General features: G+C 56.0%; 1 protein-coding gene across 1 annotated transcript in view; it reads left to right on the top strand.

Moving 5' to 3' along the window:
* The window catches only part of ELL (elongation factor for RNA polymerase II), an 80221-nt gene that overhangs the window by 42555 nt on the left and 25053 nt on the right, over window positions 1–12613 (top strand). Inside the window, exon 2 of the mRNA XM_043910932.1 lies at window positions 8231–8278. Coding sequence (XP_043766867.1) covers window positions 8231–8278 — 48 coding nt within the window. The remainder of the gene's footprint in view (window positions 1–8230; window positions 8279–12613) is intronic.

Genomic DNA, 12613 nt, shown 5'->3' on the forward strand with positions numbered 1-12613 from the left:
GATGCACACCGCTGAGGCTGGCTCCGCCTGCTTCCTCAGAGGAGCCTGGTGGTACATTGGCCTTCCGGGGAGCACGAGCCCGGGGGCGCCCTGTCCCCCCTCGCGGCTGTGCTCCACACCGTGCCTCCTCAGCCGCGGCCGCCGTCTTTGCCCCCCTTGCCGCCTGCAGCCCAGCCCAGCGCCTCAGCTGTGTCTCCTTATGCCGTGTGCACTGTGCCCTTAGCCTCAAGGCCTGGGCAGTACCCCTTGAGCGCAGGAACAGGAAAATGATCCACTTAGGCCGATGTCGCATTCAGCATGTCCAGCAGGCAAATATTTGAGTCCGTCTGCTTTGCACCCCCGAGCCGACCGAGGTACAGGGAGATCAGGGTCAGCTCTGGCACCTGGAGACCCCGCCCTCCATTGACCCCCGGCCGTGGGTCAGACGGTGTCAGGACCCTGGGACAGTCGCTGCCATCCCCCCAGACCCCCATCTTTGCACCCGGTTGCCACCCATTCAGTGCTGCACGTGCCAATCCCACACGTCATTATTGTTATTTACACCTTAACCTGTCGTGCCTTTTACAGAAGCGTCATGAGAAAGAAGTCTTTCATGTTCATACATGCTCACCATAACCCAGCCTTCTTCATCCTCTGTGCAGATCTGCCTGCCCATCTGGTGTCACTATTCGTTCTTCTTAGCGAGCTTCCAGAACCTTCCTCAGAGTGCAGAGCTGCTGCAAGCGGGTTCTTTCCCCCTTTGTCTGAACCAGCCTTGACGTTACCTTCTCTTCGCCCTGTATGTGGGGCTTTAGGCTGTGGTCCTCTTCCCTCCTAGTTGGCAGAGGTCTTCCGTGGTCCCTGAGCTTGTTTCTGGTATTGGACCTTGTGAGTTTTACCTTCGCTTCTCCGACTGTGACCCGCAGTCTGCTGCTGCGCTGACTGGCAGGGCGTGTTGCCATGGGGCTGTTTGTTCTCCTGCTGGAGTTCTGTAGGTCTGTGGGTTTATAGTCTTTGTCACACTTGGAGGTTTGAAGCCATTATTTCTTTGGATACCATGCCCTTGGGATTTCAGTTACATGTATAATGGATTTCTTAGTACTGTCCAGCAGTTCACCAAGGCTTTGTTCCTTTTCTTAATAGATTTGTTCCTGTGTGATTCATTTTGGATACATTTCTGTTGCCTTGTCATCAGATTCACTAACCTTTTCTTCCACAGCGTCTAATATTAATCCCACTCAGTACTTCAAGATACTGCATTTCTCAACTCAAGAAGTTCTGTGTGACTCTCCTCTGATACTTCGTATTCTTCTTTGCATCAGTTCAAGTTTCCCTTTAAGCTTGCGAGCATTTTAAATTTAGAATAGTTGCTCTAAAGTGAAACCCTTGGGGGGATCGGGATGGGGAATAAGTGTAAATCTATGGCTGATTCATATCAATGTATGACAAAACCCACTGAAATGTTGTGAAGTAATTAGCCTCCAACTAATAAAAAAATTAAAAAAAAATAAATAAATAAAAAAAAAAATAAAGTGAAACCCTTGTCTGATAATGCCATCTTCTCTGTTCTTTCTGGGTCTGTTTCCATTCATTGACTGATGCTGCTCTTGGGTTAAGGGTCACATTTTTCTACAGCTTCCCACGTCTGAAGGCTTTTGGTTTGGGATACTGAGTGTTGTAGGGTCCATGGGATCGTGTGCTGGATTTGGTTGTCTTTTCTTAGAGACTAACAGTTCTTCTGGCGGCTGACAGGCAATTTGGTTAGCAGTGGGTCAGCTGATATTGGGGAAGCTTGCTTTTGAAATTCCTTAGTGAGAGGAATGAGAGAAGCCCTTAAATGAGGGCTCGTTTAGCTCCACCACTGAACGGGGTTCAGGGAGGACTCCTCTGGGCTGGCTGTGGATGGCAGCTCCTGCCCCCCAGGCTTGGGGCCCCATCTCAGGGAGAGTCCTGAAGCCTTCCTCTGCAGCAGCTCAGGCCCTGTGCTGGTGCCAGGAGCAGTCTCTGCATCATCTCTCCTTCACGGGCCTCTGCCCGCACTTCCGGTTCTGTCAGACTTCGCAGCCCACGGTCCAGAGGCTTCTCTAGGCAGTGAGCCCAGCGGCCTCGAGAGGCTCCCTCAGCCCTTCCCTTCTTGCAGGCCTTTGTGGCCTGTGCCGCCCGTGTTCACTTTGAGATCGTGGTTGTGTGTTCTGTCCAGCACCCTAGCTGTCACCGGTGGATGGCTTGTGTGGCCCTCACATGGGTGCCTACTTGGGAAGAAGCCGAGAAGATTCAACAGAACTGCTGTCTGTCCGTTTGCTCTTCATCCATCCAGTGAATATCTCCTGGGCTTGGGTGGCCCATCGTGGCCTCCCTGGGGTGGAAAGGCCTGCCCCTTGGAGTGCGTCACTGACCTAAACACAGAAATCTCCAGATAAAAGGTTGGAGGTGACTGCAGCTGTGTCCTCCTGGGGTCAGCTTCCAAGTCTTCCTCTGAGGAAAGGAGGCTGCGAGTGTGTGTATCATCCCTGCAGAGAACCTTGGAGGTGGCAGGTGGAGCTGGCTCCTGGCCCTGTGTGGGTTTGGGCTAGTCCTTTGACCTTTTCTGCTGCTTGAGGTTTGTGATAGAGTTTAGCGATAACAAGCCTAAAGTGCAGCTCTCAGCCTGGCCCACAGGCCGCGCTCCCAGGAGCCATGTGCCCTGGTCCCGGGCTGCCCCCCCCCCCGCCCCCAGGACGGTTCTGGGGGTTTGAGCCTTCACGGGCCGTGGAGGCGTAAGTCCAGGGACATGCGGGCAGGCTGTTCTCAGGGAGCCTAGGCCTCTGGCTTTCAATGTGTCCTGCCGTAGGAGTCTGGAGCTCATGGGCCTGGAGCCTTGAGGCTGCTCTGCCCAGGCTTTCCGAAGCCTTCAGGAACAGCCAGCGTCAGACCTGCACCCGCTACAGGCAGAGCTGCAGCCGCCCCTGCCCCCACTGGCCCAGGGGGGCCTGTGCTGGTGGAGTCTGTCCTGGGCATACCCAATGGACACCCAGCAGCCTCCCATGTGAGAGTCCTGTTGACACCTGCCGCAGCTTGCTGGTTGGCGCAGGAAGAAAGCCAGGTGGTCCCGCCCTGCCTGGTGTAACAGCGGAGGGAGGAAATGGGGCCACGTTCCCAGGGGCTGGGAGCCCCCGCTGACAGTGTGACCGACCCATATGGCAGAGGGCCTCATGGCGCTTGGGGTTCCCCTTAGCCTACCTGCCCCACTTGGAACGTGACTCAGAGGGAAGGGAGAAAGCTGGCACGTTATCACACAACCAGCTTCCTTCCAGTAGGTTCTTGGAGGTAACAGGGCTGGATGCACTTTGAGTCATTCAGATGAAGTGTGTTTGCTCTACAGTAAATATCTGTAAACTTTGGTTTGAAAAAATAAAAGCCTGGAACTTCCCTGGTGGTCCAGTGGCTAAGACTGTGCTTCCAGTGCGGGGGACCTGGGTTCACCCCTCGGTCAGGGAACTCATGTGTCACATGCCGCAGAGAAGATGGGAGATCCTGAGTGCTGCAGCGGAGACCCAGTGCAGCCAAACAAATAAACTCGAGAAAAGTAAGGTGAAAACTTACTTTGATCTAAAACAGATCCCCCCCCCCCAAAAAAAAAATAGATCCCCACCTTCACAGCAAAACAGTACGTGCCAAAGGCCACTTTGGTCGATGTTGAAGACACACAAGTAATTTTAGTACATTTTAGAACTCTTCAGAAAGTTCTCTTTTCTTGTAACAATTTTAATTTTGTTGTGCTTCATTAAAATGTCATTGGGCCTCCGAGCTTGAGAGTCTGTGACAGGTGGGATGGTCACATGTCGGTGCGAAGGACACTCCAAAAGCGGAGACTCCTGCAACGCCCCGGCCAGCACCAGCGTTTCCTCCTGGAAACCTGGTTGGGGGTGGGGGGCCACAGTGGTGACCAGGCAGCTTACTGACAGGTGCCCCAGGTGGGAAGGTCTACACACAAGGTCACGGCTGTCGCCCCTAAGACTGAGGAGAACCTGTGGCGAGGGCCGCACCCGGCAGCGGCAGCGCTAACCCCAGTGCGGAGGGCGGGCCCTCTGGTGCCAGCAGGTGTGTCTCTGATGCTGTTGGCCGCCACCTGTTGAGCAACAAGGGCTGAGTGCCATTAGGACGCACCTCAGGAGGGGAAATGCCCTGGTGGACCAGTGGTGTGAACTCCACACGTCCACTGCTGAGGGCCCAGCTGCCGCCGATCAATCAATCAACGAACAGACAAGCACATACCTCAGGGGAATTCCCTGGTGGCCGGGTGGTCGTGACGTGAAAACGTCACGCTTTCACTGCCGGAAGTGTGGCTTCCATCTTCGGGCAGGGAGCTAGGATCCCACAAGCCATGGGGCACGGCCCCCAAAAAAGAATACACCTCAGTCATTGACCAGGTGTTACTGACTCCTCCTTTTGTTCTAAGATCTTCCAAGTGGGACTCCTGTCCTCTCTGCCTGCACAGGGGCTGGTGTAATTTAGGGTTCCATGTGGTGTCTGTTTTGCTAATGGCTGTAGACAGGTGACTTGTGTCTGGGGGTCACTCGTGTGTGTGTTTGCGTATGCACGATGGTATGAGTGAATTGCTCTGTTGTGGACAGGACTGACCTGGCCTGGTCCTCCTGCTGGCGGGAGGAGACACTGCGAGAGCCCATGTGGCCCAGAGCCTGGTTCTGCGATGAAAGTTAGGCGACACACACTGCAGACCAGCCCTCTTGGCATCGTGGTCCTTTTAGCTTGAGCTTTTAGCCTTGGCCAACTTCCCCATAGTATAAAATCTTATTCACAGTGCCCTTAGTGAATGACCAGGGCTTCATAAGAAAGTGATCTTCTGAATAACCTGCTTGGCAACTAGTAAACGAGTTCAATGCCTCTCTAGATGCCGCAGGGAGCGTGTGGGCCACTCTAGGCACAGGTGGGGCTGCCTTGGTAGAGCCCCTTCTTCAGGGGGTGCACCCTTCTTAGTTCTTCTCCTTCTCATCCCTAAATCTGGGCTTGCATCAGCACCGTCGTCGTGGTGCCTGTCCCCCAAGCTCCTGCAACGCAGCCTTGCTGCCGTGAGCCCCGGACTGAGTTCTGCATGGAGGGGTCTGGGCTGAGGGCGTGAGAACCAGGTGCTGCGAGCCCTTTGCTTCTGTGGCCCCCGTGTCTCTGCTCCAAGTTTGCACCTGCCGTTCCCCACCAAGAGCACCCTGCCTTCTTGGCTCTCGGGGTCGGGTGATGTCGGTGGAGAGCTCCGTAAGGACGGTGGGCACGCAGCTTTGCTTCGGCGCTGTCTTTGCTGCCCTTGCATGTCCTGCTGTCTCCCTTCCGTCCGCTGTACGTCACTGTTGACTGAGACTGGGTAACAGATGAGTCTCCCCGCTGCCTGTTCAGTAACTCTCTGTACGCTCAGGTGACGTTCCCCAAAGCCCCTGAGGCTTTGGAGTGCTCTCGGGGTCTTTTACAACCCATGGAAGTTACACCCATTTTAGGCGTATAGTCAGTGTTAACTCCACCCGAGAAGTTCCCTCCAGCCCACCTGCAGCCCTCCCCACTTCCAGGCACTCACAGTTCTGCGCTCTCATTAGTTTGGCCTTTTCTGAAAATTTATACAGGTGGAGTCATCCATTGTACAGTGTTGTATATTGGGCTTCTCTCATTTAGCTGGTGGCTTTAGGGTTCGTCTATGTCGTGTCTATTGGGAGTTCATTTATTTTTGCTTCTAGGTAGTATTTTGTTTCTCTACCAACTTACGGGCATTTGGGTTTTTGGCTGTTCTTTGAATGTTGTCGTTTAGTCACTAAGCCCTATCTGATTCTTCGCCACCTCATGGACTGTAGCCCACCAGGCTTCTCTGTCCATGGGATTTCCCAGGCAAGAATACTGGGGTGGGTTGCCGTTTCCTTCTCCTAGGGGATCTTCCCAACCCAGGGGTTGAACCTGTGTCTCCTACGTTGGCAGGTGGATTCTCTACTGCTGAGCCACCAGGGAAGTAAAGAGTATTTCTGCTGTGCACATTTGTGTGTATGTTCGTGCATTCCTGTGTTTCCATTTCTCTTGGGTATATCCCTAGGAATTGGAGTTGGTGGGTCACGTGATAACTGTTTAAAGAAACCACGAGGGGACTCCGCGGTGGCTCCGTGGTTAAGAGTCTGCCTTACTGTGCAGGGGATGTGGGTTCCATCCCTGGTCAGGGAACTAAGATTCCACATGCTGTGGAACAGCTATGCCCATGTGTCACAAGTACTGAGACCATGTACCCCAGCTAGAGAGTCTGCACTGCAGCAGAGATCCTGTGTGCTGCAGCTAGGCCCTGACACAGCCAAGTTAGTTGATATTAAAATACCTGCTGGACTTTTCTACAGGACCTTGTATGCTCCCACCAGTAAGGGATGAGGGTTCTGGGGTGTCGTCTTTTTTAGCTATCCTGGTAGGCACCTGCGTAGTCTGCACCGCACTGGTGAGAAATGGCTTCTCCCGTGCTTACTGGCCACCTGCAGATTTTCCTTTGGGCCTCTGTCTTTAAGCTGGTTCCAAGCAAAGGCTGCATAAATGTTGCGTCTCCAAGGGCCCAGCCAGACGGGCCCCCCGGTGCTGCCCCTCTAAGTCTGTGAACTGCATTCCAGGCAGCAGTCTCACCATGGCTGGGGGCAGGTCGTCTGGTCTCGAGCCTGCTGTGAAGGGAGCCTGGCCCCTGTCTGAGCAGCGCAGTAGCCCTTGCCCCTGCAGGGGCTGGAGTCCATCCTGTATCTGCCCACCTGGCAGTGAGGTGGGATGTGCTTTAAAAGTGTGGTCCAGTGGTCAAGCCTCCATCTTCCAGTACACAGTGCATGGGTTCGACCCTCACTGTAGGGGGCACGGGTCAGAGACTGAGGTCCAAAAAGTAAAATACATCCTGACATTCTTTCTCAGAGTTTAAAAAAAATTAAAAAAATGTTTTCAGTCTTTCTCAAATTAAAAAAAAAACAGGGTGGCTGGCTTCTGGGATGTCTGATTCCGTGGAGGTGAGCGCCGGAGCTTGCTGTGACCACTCAGGTCTGCTCCGGGTGCCTGAGTGAAGTCCTTGGAGACTCTTGGCTAAAGGGGAGGCGCCTGTAAGCCGAGCAGGGTGCATGTGTGGCCCCCGTGGTCCCGGTTGGCTGAGCGCTGTCTGCCTCACCTGTGGACAGCTGCCCGGCGGTCTGACAGGGTCACAGGCACTGAGAGGCCAGCCCGAGCACTGGTTGGCTCTCCCCCTGTGTGTGCGGCTGCTCTGCCCGCCCCGGGCCGCTGGCGGGCCTGACGTGCTGGGCACAGAGCAGACAGGTAGTCACTGCAGACTGGTCCTGGGGTCCAGGTGGGGGAGCTGGGGCAGAGGCCTGAGAGGCGGGCTCTGCTGGAGGCGGGTGAGCCCAAGATCTGGGCTGCCACGTGGAGGAAAGCTGAGGAGAACCACAGGCCCAGAGGCTGATTTGGGCCCTGTGGGTTTGAGGATGGAGGGAGGGGGTCGTTGTGACGAACCAGCACCACCCTGTGGGGTGGGGTCTGCTACACAGAAAGTAGGTGCCAAGGGCCCGGGATAAATGAGAAAGAGAAGTGTGACCCTCCATCTGGATCCATGTTCTTTCTGAAATTCCACCAGAAGGCTGATCTCCGAATAGCTAAAGCTTAAATTAGAGTTTTTTGGTGTATTTTTTTCCTGTGACATTTGGAAATTCTGCCGCCCCAAGCACAGGGACGAGCTGCTCTGAAGCTGTGATGTGGAGCTGGGCAGGCGTTGGGCTCTGTCCTGTCAGGGCCTTCAGGTGGGGGGCGTCGCCTCATCAGCCGGCCACCTGGCGGGTGGCGCTCACCTGCGCAGTTCCGCTCCTCCTGGAGTGCCCCCGAGGCGGGATGGCCTGGGCTGGTGCTGCTGTGCGGGGGGATGGTGACGGGCTGCGCAAAAAAGTTGCCTCTCGTTTACCTTCAACCCTGGCCCCCGGGACATCTGAGGAGCTTACTGACCTGTCAAAACCCTGCTCCAGCGACTTTTCCTGTAATTTTCAACACGTGTAGTTTCTTCTTTTCACCCCCTCCTGAAAACACTGTCTTTGTCCTGCTCCTTGTATGACTGGGAGGTGAGTCTTTGGGTTTCCCGCTATCTTTTTCAGATTTTAGACTTCTTACTTGGCTGATTAACAATGTGGGGAGATTTCAGGTGAACAGTGAAGGGACTCAGCCGCATATAAACATGTTCCAGGTATCTTCATTGATGTTTTCCTGTTTTGCTTTTTTGCAGGATTCTGTTTCACTGAGACCTTCGATTCGATTTCAGGGAAGTCAAGGGGTGAGTCTTTTTTTGATCTTAATCATACTTATTTAGAATTGTGGCTTGCTGGGCACCACAGCCTGCTGGGAGCAGTGTTTTGGCCCCATCGCTCCTGTGCCAGGCAGGGCCTGCTGCTGAGCCATGCTCTGCCTCTGGTCCTCTCCAGGCTGGCCCCATGGCTGCGGCCACATCGGCGGGCCCTCTGTGGGCGGAAGGCAGCTCCTCTGTCCCGCAGCTCCTGAGCTTCCCACTTCCTGTCGTTGCCAAACTCCTGTTCTGACTTGATCTTTGTGCTGATCGGAAACTATGCACCGCCCCCCGCCCCCCAAGCCCAAGTGAACTTGGGCGTGTGCCCGCCCCCAAGGGTGGGGCGCTTCTGTCGGTGGGCCTGGGACCACAAGTATTTAACTTTTTAGTACTGGGAAGTATAGAAACTCAGTACTCCAGTTTTTTCGTGGAAGATACTTGATCATAAATGACTATCTTACGGAAGAATTGAGGAATGGGAGAAAGGGCGGGTTGTCCGTAAGCCTTGCCACCCAGGTCCTAGGATCCCCATATCATCCACCCACTAAAGATGCTTTGGAACACTTTAGTTTTTTTCCTAGTTTTTATTGCAAGTCTTTTTTTTTTTTTCTTTATATCTGAAGAGTTGCCACACGCGTCTAAGTCAGTTTCCACCCGACAGCCTGCTGGCTTCTTACAGAATCGGGGAGATCTGTAGATTTCGCCCCAGGCTGGGTGCTCCAGAGAGATGAAGCCTTGAGGAGATACATGTCTGCAAGTGCAGATACAGCGATACCAAGAGATGTATTGCAAGACGTTGACTCACGGGGCTGTGGGGCTGATGAGTCTGAATTCTGTGGGGCAAGCAGGAGCTGGCCCCGAGGTTCATGGGCAAGCTTCTTCCTCATCAGGGAAGCCTCAGTTTCCCTCTTAAGGCCTTCCGCTGGTTGTGTGAGGCTGACCCAGACCTGGTCATGGGTTCACCGCACCTACAGAGAAGCTTTAGAGCACACCCAGGTTACCTCTCAGGGAGTCACTAGGGGCTGTGGCCTGGCCCGGGGATCACCAGCACACCAAGAGCAGTCAGGCTCAGTGAGGGGCCCTTAAAGGCCCCAGGGCATGCGCCCTGCCCCATGCCTTCTCTGGGCTCCCATGCCTTCTTTGGCCCTGGCTGCCTGGCTTCTGCTTGATCTTCCCCTGAGCTGCTTCCCCAAGGGGCAGGGCTTGCTGGGCTTGCTGCCAGACTGGCCCAGTGGCGCCCTCTTGTGGCCTGTGGTCACAGTGTGCCCCCAGCAGCTGTGGGAACGCGAGGAAGCCAGGGCACAGATTGCTGTTCTTTTTATCCATGAGCAGTGCTTTCTAGTCAGCAAGACACCACTGGGGTGCTCCTAGAAGCGCCGTGAGGGTCTCCTGGGCTTTGCACTGTGTCGCCCAAATCCCTGTGCCAAACTTAAGCGCCACATCCATTCAAGAAAGGGTCCCTGCCTCTGAGTTGAGAATCCCACATTTTTTCCTTTTGGGCATTCTCATGTGTCATGGACTACCTAGAAGGTTCTGAGGGTGTGGAGGCCGTGTGCTGCAGCCAGGGGCAAGCCAGGCCGTGAGTCTCCACTAAGAGGCTCTTCCCTGGGTGGGACCGTGTGAGGACTGGAGGAGGCCTGTGGCAGGGGGTTGCTGTTCTTTCCCAGTTTGCTGTGAAGGCCCAGGCGCGCGGTCTGCCCCTGCTGGCCTCTGGGCCTTGTCCTTCTCCTGGGTGTTGATAGAACATGACCGTTCCTCCCCGCCGGGTGTGAGAGGCCTGGCCTGGGGCCAGGTGCAGAGTAGATGTTCTCGTGGCCAGGCACGAGTGCGTGGCCACTCGGAGCAGTGGGGGGAGGAGGCGAGGCCCTTGCTGTCTGCTCCCGATTCTCCTGGCTGTACCCTCCTGCCTCGAGGCTGGAAACAGCAGGAGGCGGGCGGGTCGAGTTGGCCCAGCTCGTTCAGCACTCCTGTGCCTGTGCTGACTCCGTGTTCTGGACCCCGAGCAGGCTGGCAGGGCCTGCTTCCCAGAGGCCCATGAGGCTGGCACGCTGAAGATCGAGACCCTCTTTGCTCCTTAGCTCAGGGGCCTCGGCCAGGTCATCTCCCTCTGGCTGCTGGCCTCCCCACCCAGGAGAGAGCTTGTGCACCTCAGGGCTGGGTGCCTTAGGAGGGAGCCTTCCTGGCAGCACGTGGCTGTGACTCTGCACTCCCCATGCAGGGGGCCTGGGTTCCATCCCTGGTCGGAGAACTAAATCCTACATGCCTCAACTAAGAGCTTGCATGTCGCAAGTGAAGATCCCGCCTGCCGCAACGCATATCAGAGATCCCAGGTGCCGCAGCTGGGCCTGTGAGACCCTGCGCAGCCAACAAAATAAACCATGGCTCAAGGAGAAGCAGAGTCCCCCTGCAGTCCAGAACACGCTCACTCGGTTCCTGGTGCTCGCCCCCCCCCCCCCCCCCCCCCCGATGTGAATGCAGCCCAGCTGGCAGAGGGTCTCAGTGTCCCCCAGCTCCTGGGGTGGGAGTCAGGTCCGGCCCGGCCACTTCCCCACCCGTGCCGGGAGTGCCACGAGGTCTGGCCGTGGTGGTGGGCGGCCAGGCCCTGGTGTTGGCTGGTTCCTGGGGGTGACTACGGCAGCCTGTAGCACGTCCAGCATTGGGGCATCATCATTGGAGCAAAACGCTCACCTTTGTTTCGTCTGCCATGTCTGTGTCTGTGTGAGTTCTCTGTTCTCTCTCAGACACTGGGGTGGCTGCCCTGGGCCCCTCTGCCATCAGGGGTCACTTCTCAGCTCTCAATTCCTGACAGCTGGTGAAGCATCAGCTTCCCGAGGGGAAGAGGCAACCCCCTCACTGGCTGGCCCCACCCCAGAAGTCTTCATTTGATGAAGAAAGAAAGGGAGCTGGGATTGGTGTCCAGGGCTGTGTAAGGCATTTCTGTGTGCTGCAGCGGGAACCCAAAGGCAGTTTCTAGAACAAGGTATGATGGCCCTGGTCAGAGGCCGTGACCAGTGTGTGTCTGCAGTCCAGATGCCGGCTCTGCGGGAGTTCTTAGGGCTGGCCCAAGCTTGAGCCCAGGGCTGCCGGTTGCTGCATGGTGGGAATGACTTGGAAGCCTGGGAAGTGGTGGGCGGGGGGCTGTGTGCGCTCCCTCTCCCTGTCCACAGTGCGAGGGGGCAGCTCTTGAAAGGAAGTAGGTGCTCAGAACACCCCCTGGGTTTGGGGCTGAGGACCTGAGGGCCTTCCAGTGGGCGGAAGAGGCTGCTTTGCTATGGGAAGGCCATCCAGGGTGTGTGTGGTCACTTGTCCGATGCTGGGACTCCATGGGCTGTAGCCCAGCGGCTTTTCTGTCAGTGGGATTTCCTGGGCAAGAATCATAGAGTGGGTTGCCGTTGCCTCCTCCAGAGGATCTTCCCGACCATGCAGCCGTGCAGCAGTAATTCTTGATCCAAAATATGTTTTATGCTGAGGGCTCCCTGAAAATAAAGGTAATAAAGCAAGCGTTCCCTGAAAACCCTCTGGCCAGAGTCTGGCTCGGCAGTGTTTGGTTCCTGTTTGGCCCTGTTTGGTCTTGTTCTCTCCTGAAGAGGATGCCAAGTGCGTCCCCTGCCATTTCTTTGTGCCCACAGCCTGCTGGGGTTTTCATTTGTCTCAGTGAAGCCCCCACTTGGACTGCAGACACATCAGGCCCTGCATATGTGGGGTTAGGGCTGCCAGCTTGACTTGGACAAATTTCAAAGGGGCTTGACCTACCCACGGTGGAACCAGCACCATCCTCGGGAGGATTGGATTGGACGTCAGCCCCTTGGGTTGTCCGGGTGGGACACGGCTGTTTGGAGGTCCAGGTCTGCCTGTGCATCTCCGCACTCAGGCACATCCGTGAGTCTGTGGCACCTTGCTCGGCCTCATAGCAGGAGTTGGGGCCGACACCAGATGCACTAAACCTGCCCTGCTCAGGCCTGCTGCAGGCCCCGTGGTGGCCCCTGGGGGAGCCAGGGCTCGGTCCAGAACGCGGAGCAGAGGCCGAGTTTGAGAAAGCGTGTCGCGCTGTCTGCCACCACAGAGAAAGCCGGGCATCCTGGGCCATTTGTGCCCAGCGGGCTGGTTTCCCTCACTGGTTCCCGGGACTGGTAGCCATTAACCAGCATCGTAACAGCCCGTTAACCAGAGGATTCCGTGCGCTCTGGTGCCAGAGAGCTGGGGAGGGGCTGGGGCTTCAGGACTGCTGTGGCAGGCTCCACCAGGCCTTCCCCCGCCCGCTGTCTTGCGGCCCCAGTGGCTACACAGACCCGGCTCTGGGCTTTGCCCCCCCACTTGAGGATTTTG

Source organism: Cervus elaphus, chromosome 9 (assembly GCF_910594005.1).
Source record: "Cervus elaphus chromosome 9, mCerEla1.1, whole genome shotgun sequence".
Classification (NCBI taxonomy): Eukaryota; Metazoa; Chordata; class Mammalia; order Artiodactyla; family Cervidae; genus Cervus; species Cervus elaphus.